The sequence below is a fragment of the Mesoplodon densirostris genome, chromosome 8, assembly GCF_025265405.1.
Source record: "Mesoplodon densirostris isolate mMesDen1 chromosome 8, mMesDen1 primary haplotype, whole genome shotgun sequence".
NCBI lineage: Eukaryota > Metazoa > Chordata > Mammalia > Artiodactyla > Ziphiidae > Mesoplodon > Mesoplodon densirostris.
This window is the reverse complement of record NC_082668.1, coordinates 4,683,721-4,696,736: the sequence shown is the minus strand read 5'-3', so window position 1 is coordinate 4,696,736 and position 13,016 is coordinate 4,683,721. Positions and strand designations below refer to the sequence as shown.

At 45.5% G+C, this 13,016-nt stretch overlaps 1 protein-coding gene across 1 annotated transcript in view; it reads right to left on the bottom strand.

Annotated features, from left to right (window-relative positions):
* ASB18 (ankyrin repeat and SOCS box containing 18) overlaps positions 1-13,016 on the bottom strand; it is a 62,909-nt gene that overhangs the window by 28,748 nt on the left and 21,145 nt on the right. The window contains exons 2-3 of the mRNA XM_060107396.1: positions 11,955-12,077; positions 7,975-8,242 (exon numbers count right to left, since the gene is read on the bottom strand). Of these exons, the coding sequence (XP_059963379.1) occupies positions 7,975-8,242; positions 11,955-12,077 (391 nt within the window). The remainder of the gene's footprint in view (positions 1-7,974; positions 8,243-11,954; positions 12,078-13,016) is intronic.

Below are 13,016 nucleotides of genomic sequence, written 5' to 3'. Positions count from 1 at the left end.
ATATTTTAAAAAGACCTAAGATTGGGCTTCTAAAGTTGGAAATTATAATGTCTGAGATGAAAAATAGACTGGTTGGGATTAATGGCAGATCAGGGATTTCAGAACAAAAGGTAACTCAATTACATAAGAAAAAAATGCAAAAAAAACCCCCAACAAAACCAGAGCATTAGTGAACTGTGGGACAACTTCAAGTGGTGTAACATATATGCAATTGGAGTCCCTGAGGCAGAGGAGGGGATCATATAGAAAATATGTGAAGGGATAATTGCCTACAATTTTCCAAATTTGATGGAAAGTATAAGCCCACAGATCCAAGAAGTCAGTAAATCTCAAGGACAAGAAAGACGAAGAAAACTACATCAAAGCACATCATGATAAAATTGCTTAAAACCAGTGATATGGAGAAAATATTAAAGCCAGAGAAAAAGGACACTATATACAAAAGAACAAAGATCAGATAGATAGAAGATTTAAAGATTAAAAATTCAAATTAGGGCTTCCCTGGTGGCACAGTGGTTAAGAATCTGCCTGCTAATGCAGGGGACATGGGTTCGAGCCCTGGTCTGGGAAGATCCCACATGCCGCGGAGCAACTAAGCCCGTGAGCCACAACTACTGAGCCTGCGTGTCTGGAGCCTGCGCTCCACAACGGGAGAAGCCGTGACAGTGAGAGGCCCACGCACCATGATGAAGAGTGGCCCCCACTCGCTGCAACTGGAGAAAGCCCTCGCACAGAAACGAAGACCCAACACAGCCAAAAATAAAAATAAATAAATAAATTTATTAAAAAAAAGAAATAAAAATTCAAGTTAGATGACAGTGGAGCCATGAGTGTAAAACACTGAAGGAAAAAAAGAACCTGTCAACCTAGAATTCTCTACCCAACAAAAGTACCTTTCAAACACTCAGATGAAATAAAGACTTTTTCAAACATACAAACTCCAAAAGGATTCATCCCCAGCAGACCTTCACTATAAGAAATATTAAAGAAAGTTCTCCAAGCAGGAGGAAGATGACCCCAGATGGAATCTTCAGTCTATACAAAGGAATGAAGGGAACTGGAAATAGGAACTACATGGGTAAACATAAAAACTTTTTTATTCTTATTATTTCAATATATTTAAAAGATAATTGACTTTGAACAAAAATAATAACAATGCATTGTGGGACTTATATACAGAAGTAAAATCTATGATACCAATAGTGCAAAGGTCAGGAGGAGAGAAATGGAAGTATAGTGTCATATGGTTTTTATATTATACATGAAGTAGTATAATACAACTTGAGGGCAGACTGTGGTAAAGATGTATACTATAAACCCTAAAGCAACTACTAAAATAACAGAACCAAAAGTTATACATAATAAGTCAAAAAGGGAGATTAAGTTGAATCATGAAAAATACTCAGTATAGAAGAAAGTAGAAAAAGAAGAAAAGGGAACAAAGAATGGATGAGATGAATAGAAAGAAATAACAGGATGTTGGATTTGAACATAATCATATAAAAATCTCATTAAATGTAAATGATCTAAACACCCAACTAAAAGGCAAATACTACCAGATTGGATTAAAAAAGACTCAATTATAACCTGCCTACAAGAAATCCACTTTAAAAATAAAGACACAAACTGAGCATGGCCTTCAATCAATAGTCAGCAAGGAACTGAGACCTTCAGTCCAACAGTCCCAAAGAACTGAATTCTGCCTATAACTCTATGAATTTTGTAGCAGATTCTTCCCCAGGTGACCCTTAAGGTGAGACCCTAGCCCTTGTTGACACCTTGATTGCAGTCATATGAGAGACTCTGCAGTAGAGGACCCAGTGAAACCACACCCAAGCTCTACCCACAGAAACCATGAGACAATAAATGGGTGTTTTAGTAAGTCTCTAAGTTTGTGGTAATTTGTTACACAGCAACAGATAACTAATGCAGATGGAAAAGGGTATACTATGCTAACACTAATCAAAGAAAATCTATATTAATGTCAGACTGGATATTTAATATCAGACAAAGGAGACTTTAGAGCAAAGAATATTACCAGAGATAAAGAATATCTTTTAATAATGATGTCAGTTCTTCAAGAGGCAATAACAATGCTAAACATCTATGTAACTAATAATAGAGCTTCAAAATATTTGAAACAAAACTGATAGAACTGCAAAGAGAAATAGACAAATCCATGATTATAGTCAAGGATTTCAACACTCCTCTTTAAATAACCTACAGGTTATTTATAAGTAGGCAGAAAATCAGTAAGAATATAGGAGTTTTACCCAACATTATTAAGCAACTTGACTTAACTGACATTTATAGAACACACCACCCAACAACTGCAGAATATGCATTCTTTTCTGGTGTGCATGGAAATTTTACCAAGATAGAATATATTTTGGATCATAAAACTAGACTCAATAAATTTCAAAGGAGTAAAGTGATACAAAGTAAGTTCCCTCACTATAATGGAATTAAATTAGAAATAAATAATAGAAAGATATCTGGAAAATACCCAAATATTTGGAAACTAAATAACACGTTTTTATACAGCCTATGTTTCAAAGAAAAAAATCAAAAGGAAAACATTTAAAGGGGAATTAGAAAATATTTAAAACTGATTGAAAGTGAAATTTTAACATATTAAAACTTGTGGGATTCAGCTAAAGTAGTACATAGAGGATACAGGTATAACACTGAAAGCCTGCCTATATTAGAAAATAAAAATCATCAAAGACATCAGCTTCCATCTTAAGAAATAGAAGAACAAGAACAAATAAAACTCAATGTAAGTAAAGAAAGGAGGACAATAAAGATCCTATCAAGAATCAATGAAAGGGGCTTCCCTGGTGGCACAGTGGTTGAGAGTCTACCTGCCGATGCAGGGGACACGGGCTCATGCCCTGGTCCGGGAAGATCCCACATGCCGCGGAGCGGCTGGGCCCGTGAGCCATGGCCGCTGAGCCTGCGCGTCTGGAGCCTGTGCTCCACAATGGGAGAGGCCACAACAGTGAGAGGCCCGCGTACCACACACACACAAAAAAAAGAATCAATGAAAAATAAAACAGTAAAACAAAAATGAAAATCAGTAAAACCCAAAACAAGACTGAACAGGGAAAAAAGAATAAAAGTCACAAATTCCAGTATCATGAATGAGAGTGGTGATTCTACAGATTCTGCAGCTATTAAATGGATAATAGGGAACAACTTTATGACAATAAATTTAACAACTTAAATGAAAGAGATAAATGTCTTGAAAGATACAAGCTATCAAAGCTCACTCAAAAAGAGAGAAATATCCTGAATAGCACTATAGCCATTAAAGAAATTGAATTCATAGCCAAAAACCTTCTCATAAAGAAAACTCCAGGCCAAGATAGCTTCACAGATGAATTCTACCAAACATTTAAGGAAGAAATAATAACAATTTTACACAAGCTCTTCCAGAAAATAGACAAGAAGGGGACACTTCTCAACTCATTTTTGAGGCCAGCATTACTCAGATATCAAAACCAGACAAAAACATTTACCTTTACAAAAACAATACCTTTCATGAACATAGATGCAGATTGAAAAAATTTCAGCAAATCAAACCTAGCAATTTATAAACTGTGGTCTGAAGAATGCAAGGTTGGTTTAACATTTGAAAATCAATCAGTGTAAATAATTATATTAACAGGCTAAAAAATACACCATATGATCAACTCAATATATGCAGAAAAAGCATTTAGAAAATTCAATATCCATTCATAGTAGAAACTCTCAGCAGAGTAGGGATAGAAAGGCACTCTTTCAATCCAAAAAATGTCATCTACATCTAATATCATACTTAATGGTGAAAGATTTAATTCCTCTAAGATTACAAATAAGGAAAGTTGTCTGCTTTCATTACTTCTATTCAACATTGCACTGGAGGCTCTATCTAGTGCAATAAGGCAAGAAAAAGTACTACAAGGCATCCAGATTGGAAAAGAAGTAAAACTCTGTTTATTTGCAGATGACATGATTGTCTACATAGAAATCTTATGGAATTTATGATAGGCTGCTAGAACAGTTAGTAAGCTTAGCAAGGTTGCAGGTTTCAAATTAACATACAAAAATAACTTCTTAATCAATTTATATAGTAGCTACCACAACGGAAATTTAAATAAAAATATCATTTCAAAAGCATCAAAAATATGAAATACTTAGGGATATATCTGACAAAATATGTGCAAGCCCCGCACACTAAAAACTATAAAACAAAGCTGAAAGAAACTAAAGATCTAAATAAATGGAGAGATTTATCGGATTCATGGGTTGACAGATTCAATATTTTTAAGTCAAGTCTCCCCAAACTGATCTATAGATTTACATTAACCTCAGTCAAAACCCAGCAGCATTTTTTGTAGAAACTGACAAACTGATTTTAAAATTTATGTGGAAATGCGAAGAGGCTAGAACAGCCAAATCAACTTCGAAAATGAAGAATGATGCTGGAGAACTTATACTACCTGACTTGAAGATTTCTTACAGAGTTACAATATTCAATACAATGTGGTACTGGTGTCAAAAAAGACCAACAGAGGGGCTTCCCTGGTGGCGCAGTGGTTGAGAGTCCGCCTGCCGATGCAGGGGGCCCTGGTCCAGGAAGATCCCACATGCTGCAGAGCAGCTGGGCCCGTGAGCCATGGCCGCTGAGCCTGCATGTCTGGAGCCTGTGCTCCGCAACGGGAGAGGCCACAGCAGTGAGAGGCCCGTGTACCGCAAAAAAAAAAAAAAAAAAAAAAAAGACCAACAGAGCAATGTAATAGAGTAGAGACACAGAACCACGGCTCTGCCATGGAGCCCCAGCGACTTGCATGTATCCCACAGGCCATGCAAACAGAAGTTTGAACCACTGCTGACCTAAGTCTTGGCAGAGCGCCTTGTGATCCTCCAGAATGAAAGTCTTGTAAGGAGTTGCTACAAGACCATCGTCCACTCACCTCCCTATGGCCCCTGGGAGGCCGTCCTGAGACGTTTCTCATCACCTCCTGGGTTCTGATGAGGTTTGGGACTTCCTGTCTTGCCCCCCTCAGAATAGAGCTGCAGACTGTAAAACCGCTCACCTGAAGTCTAGATTCGGGTGTTCTGTAACAGGGTATCCTGCAACTCACATTGCCATTTTCTGGCCCCTTTTGTTTGGGTGTTGTCCTTTGTGGTGTGTGGGACAAGGACCGTGCAGAATTGGTACTTCTGGCTAGTCTTCTTTTCACTGTTTATGTAAGCGTTAAAAGTCCGAATCTAGGAGTGGCTCTGTGGATCTTTACCAGTTGAATCGGTCAGGCCTTGCCCTGTCTTGTGTGTACTTGACAAGAGAGCCAGAAATAAACCCATACATATGTAGTCAGTTGATTTTCAACAGAAGTGCAAAGGCAAATCCATGGAGAAAGGAAAGGCTTTTTGACAAATGGTGCTGGAACAACTGGATATCCACATGCAGAGAAAAAAAAGCTTCAATCCATACCTCACACCATATTCAGATATTAACTCAAAATGGGTCACAGACTTAAATGTAACATATAAAATTATTTTAAAAATTTTAGAGGAAAACATAAGAGGAAATGTTTGTGGCCATGGTTGGGCAAAGATTTTTTTTTTAAGATAAAATAACCCAACACGATCCCTAAAAGAAAAAAATGATCAGCTGGATGCCACCAAAAGCAAGAACTTCTGTTCTCCAAAAGACACTTTTAAGGAAAGAAAATATAACCCAGAAACTGAGAGATAATATTTATAAATCGCATGCCTGACAAGGGACTTGTATCCAGAATATATAAAGAAATCTCAAAATTTAAGAAGAAAACAATATCTTGTGCCCTTTTAAAAACCCAATATTTTAAAAGGGCACAAGATTTGAACAGGCACTTCACCAAAGAAGATAAATGGATGGCAAATAAGTACATGAGAAGATGACCAACATCACTTGTCATCAGGGAGATGCAAATCAAAACTACAATGGAATATTCCTAAGTACCTAAAGAATGTCTACAGCTAAAGAGTGACCATACCAAGTATTGGTGAGGATGGGAAGCATCTAGAACATTCATATATTGCTGGTGGGAATGTAAAATGGTAGATCCAATTTGGAAGGTCATTTCCTAAAAGATTATCGTTTAATCATATCATGTGACACAGCTCTGCCTAGATATTTATCCAGGAGAAACGAAAGCATATACCCAGAAAAAGGCTGGTACACAAATGTTCATAGCAACTTTATTTGTAACAGCCCCAAGCCTGAAACAATCAAGTGTCTTTCAACATATGAGTGGATAGATACATTGTGTTATCCTCTACCCTGGAATATCACTCAGCAATGAAGAGGAGTGAATTATGGATACACACAACAGTATGACAGCTCTCAAAGTATTGGGATTGACATGTACACACTGTTATATTTAAAATAGATAACCAACAAGGACCTACTGTATAGCACAGGGAACTCTGCTCAATATTCTGTAATAACCTAAATGGGAAAAGAATTTGAAAAAAGAATAGATACGTGTATATGTTGAACTGAATCACTTTGCTGTACCCGTGAAACTAACACAACACAGTTAATCGACTACGCTCCAATATAAAATGAAAATAAAAAATATAATATATTCTTCAAAGCAAATCTTAAAGTAATATTGCTGCATGAAAGAAGCCAGACAAAAGAGACTACATTCCATTCACATAAAATTCTAGTAAATTCAGACTAAACTATAGTGACCAAAAGCCGATCAGTGGGAAATTGGAGGAGGGGGAGGGAGAGATTACAATGGGGCAAGGGAACCTTTTGCTGGTGATGGCTGGGTTCACTCTCTTGATTATTAGGGGTGGTTTCATGAGTGCACGCCTGCCTGTGTCCAAATTTATCAGATTGTATACTTTGAGCATGCGCAATTTACTATATGCAATTACAACGCAGTAAAGCTGCTTTTGAAAAATATATTGTTTTCAGTCACTTTCCTTCAAGACTCCTGGTGGTCCACGTGCCTTTCTGAGTCCCTGCTCCACGTGACATTGGTAGGCAGTGCCCCTCCGCCTTGGTCCCTGAGAGCCCAGTAGTCCTGCCTGCCTGCGCTTGACATGGTGATTTTATTTAATCGTCATCATAGAGACAGAAGGCCAAGAAATTTTAATCCCAAGAACAGGGACTAAAAGAAATGTCAATTTGACACAACGCAAGCTGGGCCCCTGGAACAGAAATCCTATACAATGACGCGGTGGGCCCCCGCCGTCTCTCCCAGGACCTACTGGACCCCGAGGGGACAGACCCTCCGCAAGGACAGCCGCGAGGCTAGACCCAGCACCAGCAGAGCTTCCAGAACCCCGGCACCTGGGAGGGGGTGGGCCCCGAAAATGCGGGCGCAGCTCGGCTGGCTTGTGGGACGCCGAAGCCCCGCCCGAGAAGCTAACCATTTATGTCACACTGTGACAATTATTCTGCATAAAATTATCATTAAAAACCCTAATTTTTCAGCCTCCAACCCCGCCAGTGGCCTTTTAGCATTCTCCAGCGCCGGCGTCTGCGGGCCGGTGATCACCGGCTCATTACCTCCGTGTGGCGCCTGCCCCCCCCGCGCTCGCAATCAGGCGCTAATTAAACCGGCGCGGGGCCCGGGCTGGGGCCGAGGCCGGGGCGGGGGGCCCGGCGGCCTCCGAGGGGCTCTGACGGACGTGGCCGAGAGCTCCCGGGTCTGGGTCTGGGTCTGGGTCTGGGTCTGGGTCCGGGTCCGGGTCCGGGTCCGGGTCCGGGTCCGGGTCCGGGTCCGGGCGGGGTCAGGCGGCGGGCGGGGCCGAGGCCGAGGGTCTGGGGGCGGGGCCTGAGGGGGTGGGCTTGGGGGCGGGGCCTGGAGCGGTGACACAGGCCTGGTCCGGGGTCTGAGTGGGGTCGGGGCGCTGAGGGCGTCCGGGGGCAGGGTCAGGGGTCGGGGGTCGAGGGTCGGTTGGGTGGCCGGGGCCCCGGCTCCTTACCCCAGCGAGGCTGCCGTGCGGCAGAGGTGCAGGGGCGCCAGGCCGTCGGCGCTGAGCAGGTCGGGGTCGGCGCGGTGCTGCAGCAGCAGCTGGGCGCAGGCCGTGTGGCTCCCCAGGCAGGCCTCGTGCAGGGCGCCGCGGCCGCCGGGGCTGGCGTCGGGGTCCGCGCCGCGGCCGAGCAGGTGGCGCACGCAGGCCGTGTGGCCCCGGGCCGCGGCGATGCACAGGGGCGTGGTGAGCTCGCGCTTGTACTCCAAGGTCCAGAGGCCTGGGGGTGGAGGGGAGGTGGGGAGAGGTCAGGTGAGTCGGGGGACGCTGGTGGGGAGCGGCGTCCATTAAGACTGAAATAGGGTGAAACCATCTCTTAGAAGTAGGTACCAGGTGGGCATGTAGGGAGATACACAAAGATGCTCAGGGTTCGGGAGAGAGAGACCCAGTGAGGTGCAACTGGATCACGGATGAGGGATGGAGGGAGGCCTGGGGGTAGAGGTGAAAGGGCCCTGACAGAGAGGGGCAGAGAGGTAGCAAGGGAAAGAAGTGAAGGAAGAGGGGAGAAAGAGAGTAACAGCACACAGGGCAGAGACACACTGGAAAGACAGAGATGGAGAAGCAGGGAGAGAAGAAATACAGAGGAGAGATTGGGGTGGGCGGTTATTGAGAAGCACGAGGGTTTTGCCAGATATGAGGGTAGCTTGGGTAAGATTTGAGGAGTTAAACGCTGAACAAGCAGGGTGGACAGTGGGAGAATTTACGTGAGGAATTCACATTTTCCAGACTCTGAATTAGGGGCGGCTTGAGGGAGGAAAGTGAGCTGTGGATTTTTCTGGAATCCAAGGCCTCTCTTTTCGAGCCCCAAATTTACCCCTTTATCATTAAGAGGAGAAGACAACAGACAAAACAAACTGACCCCCATCACCAAGGTTGCTCGAGAAAAGGACTCGGAAAGTTTAGTTGTCTTGGAAGTGGCCGGGTTTCAGAAGCACCCTTTGATGTGGTGGTCTGCATTGAGCACAATTCTGGTTTGTTCCTTTACGCTCTTTAGGGTTTTGTGTGTGTGTGTGTGTGTGTGTGTGTGTGTGTGTGTGTAGGGTTGCTCTTTCTTGAGGGATGAATGGAGCAGGAACTATACATTTCACTTCTCTGAAAACTTTGGGCTTTCAAAAGGCCTGTGGAAGGTTGTTAGCAGCCATGTGCACTCCTGGAAATGGGGGAAAGCTGTCCCTGGTGAATACACTTCAAGGGACAGGATTTCACATGGCAGGGATGCCTTCTGATAATGATGGAAGAATCGATACTGTGGCTGTAATGAGCTGTGGAGGAGACCCTTTTCACAGGCCACCTCCTTCCCGGGACCCATGCTGAGCAGTTTGAAAGACCACTCGTAATTACGTACCTCCATGCAGCGCACGGTTCCAGCCCGCCCCGCGTCCCCAAGGCCCAGCCTGGAGGTCGTACACGCTTGGTGGGGGAAGAGGGGGCCTGTCGTCCTGGTGGTGGGTGATGGTGGCCGGAGGCCCTGCGGACATGGGCCTGCATGGGTTTGAGCTGCCCTGCCCAGTGAAGACTGGGTCTGAATTGAGGGGGATGATGGATATGGTCCTTGACCATAACAGTGACCTACATTCTTGTAGGGGCAGCTCCTGGTTGGTGATTCTACTCATTTTCCTGAGATAGGAAGTTTACTTACTGAGGGTCAAGGAAGGGGGTACTCCATTTTCTGGGGCATGCTAAATTCCCACCATCAGCAGCTCTGTTCACTCACCCAAGATTCCCAAGTCTTCCCCTGGAGTGATGGGAAGGGGCCTTGGCTGGGCATTTAGCTCAGCCATAGCTTAGGGCCAGCCCCCTTCTCCAGGTCCCTGGAGATGGTGATGAGCTTCTATCAGGCCTTCCAGAGAATCCCATTCTAAGGCAGCTCTCTCATTCAGTAAACCTGAATCATCAATCAGCTTCCTGTAAATCCCACCCTTGGTCCAGGGTCTGCCACCAGGAAGAACACAGAAACAGGCTTCTCCCCATGTGATACCTCCCTCTAAACACCCGCTCTTCCATGCTAATGCTTTCCTGGCACTGCGAGCTTGATGGGGCCAGCACTCCATTGTGGATGTGGTACCCAGGAGCCAGCCACTATGAACCTGTGTATCCCCTTCCCCATGGCTCCCTTCAGGAGGAGCTGAATTGGCCACCAGGAAGTCCTCATATGAGCGAGGGCAGTGTCGGGGCCACTGTTCTCAGCCCGGGTTTGGTCATTTCTGCTACTGGACCAGCTGGGAGAATTCAGGTGGCTGAGCTGAAAGAGCACAGAGTCCAGAAGTGTCTATCCTCTCTTCCCAGCCTGCACTGAGGCCTCAGGCCAGCACTAACTCCCAGGGCTGCCCTTTTGCTCGGTAATATCTCAGGTCCCTTCACTGCCACAATGCTCTAATCTCCTGTCGTACAGATGTGCCATAGAAAAACAGCAAACTGAGGGGTGGAAAGATTGAGGGGGAAAACAGGAAGGCGGCTTTGATTCAGACTATGAACTGACATTAATATCTATCAATGCAACATTTGAGTGTGTGTGTGTCCAGGGATGCGAGGCATGTGATTAAAAAAAACGTTAATCGAACATTCAAGCAGTTGGCATTCTTGGTTGAATGGTCACACAGCCCTCTGGAGGAAGATGTGTACCCTATCTGGGACAGGTGTGGGAGAGGAGACCCAAAAAGGCTCTGGGATGCCTTTGGCTGGGAGGGGTTTTGGCCCAGACTAGACCTGCGTGTGCCTTTCCCACAGCCTCTGCCGCCTCGCTGGTGGCTCTGAGCTGCTTAGCCCTTTGGCAGGGTCTGGGTTTATTCCCTTCTCCCTGTGTGAGGTGTACACAGACTGGGTCAGTGCTTTGGCAACCGCCCTTCCTCATTCTTGGCCTGCCAGAGATCACGAGTCAGGGGCACGGGGCACTGGCCATTGGCCCACTGACCACAGAGTCTGAAATCCTCACAGATTCCAACACATGAACCCTCTCAGTAAACGTGTGGCATCGGGATGCACGGGAGGAAGGGTGCCCAATGCAGAGTGCCAGCCAAGGGGGCCACACTGCAGCCTGACGGTCAGAAAGTCTGTTCATCCCAGATGGGGCGAGGGGGCTTCTCTCTACCTGTGGGTATGTTTGCCTGCCCGGCACAAAGCGATGGTGTCCAGGCAACAAGAATGCAGACGTATACAACTTAAGGACCTCTGGTTTCTCCCCCTCTTCCCCCTTCCCAGGCTCCTCTGGGTTCCAGGAGGGGCGTCTCCCGAGGGCTCTGCCTCCACGATGCTGGCTGGGTCCCAGCTTCCCCTCTGGAACCATGGTGTTCACGGATTCACAGAGGAAACTTGCCCAGTGCTGCTCACCAGGGGCCCGCTCTGGGCGCACTCAAAAGAGAGGCATACTTTATCTCCTGCCTCCCTGGCTGCCAGATCCAGGCTCTGGCAGATCAGCATGCAAACCAAAGCTCTTTTTAAAGACAAGAAGCACCTCCTGCATGGGAAGGGCACTTCTCACCAACAGCTTGGCCTTTCCAATTTGATCTCTCTCCTCTCTCACCTAAAAACTACATCTTAGGGCTTCCCTGGTGGCGCAGTGGTTGAGAGTCCACCTGCTGATGCAGGGGACACGGGTTCGTGCCCCCGTCTGGGAAGATCCCACATGCCGCGGAGCGGCTGGGCCCGTGAGCCATGGCCACTGAGTCTGCACGTCCGGAGCCTGTGCTCCGCAACGGGAGAGGCCACAACAGTGAGAGGCCCGCGTACCGCAAAAAACCAAACCAAACCAAACCAAAACAAAAACTACATCTTAAAAATCATGCACGCAAAGTTTGGCTTCTAGATGTCTTTTGCTCGAGAATGTTAAATGCAGCACCCGTGTGAGCGGTCTACACACTGAAGCTATATGTTCAGAGGTGTCTTAGTACCTCCTTAAAAAAATAAATAACCGGGCTTTAAAGGAGCAAAGGTACCTGATGGTCCAAACGTGGCCGTGGATTTCACCTGCCACTCCATCTCATCCTTCTTGATCTCAAACACCACGTTGGCATCCTGGAAGAACTGGTCCATGAGGAGCTTAAGACGGTCCAGGTCTCCTGTGACCAAGGCAGCATGGTACTCGAGCACTGGCCACCCAGCTCTTGCTTGAGGCTCTTTTCCCATCTTTTGAAAGATCTGAAGTTTCCCTCTAACTGGCTCTGGCTGTCTCTTCATTGCAATGCCGATGATCTCAGAAAAGTTCTCCAGGAAGTGGAAAGATGGTCTTATGGAGTGTGAGCTATTTCTATTGTTATTACTCAATTGTCATCCAGCTGGGGCTCGGGTGGTGGTGTATTTTTAACTCCTGTGGGCTCTGATGTGATAATGGTTACTTGATATGGCCAGCATCATGTGACCACTAATATGCCAAAGAGCTCAGCCACCCCCTTGTGATTATATAGATGTAAACTCTAGAGACAGGCACATCTGTATATCTTCCAAACAGCTCTCCGCATGACAAGGGCAGACAACCTAAAATAGGCAGGGCTTCTCTTTCCTGCTCTGTAGTGTGTCTTCTTGTTTTCATCCCGTCCACTTTCTTAGCTGCTGTGGCCAGTGGTGAATGGATGCGCGTTCTGAGGGCTGTGTCAGCCCCGAGGCTGTGTGAGGGAGGACCAGCTGGACACTGCAAATGACCAGGCTCTGCACAAGTGTCCCCGGGTGGGAGGCTCCATAGTAGGACACACCAGGGATTCCCAAAGGCATCATCTGGGGCCCCAGGTGGCCTGTGAGTTTCTTCCAGTTGTTGAGAAATGATCCCCAAAATGCTCATCCCTTGCTGAAGATGAGAGATGCCACAATTTTTTTTTTAATGGATGGTAACAGTTCTTTATTAGTAACTTACTAGTTACTTGCTACACTGTAGTCTAGGGCTTTATTTTATTGTCTAAAAATTAATAAAGTCTAAAAATAGAGTTACCATATGATCCAGCAATCTCACTCCTGGGCGTATATCCAGAAAAGATGAAAACTCCAATTTGAAAAGATACATGCAC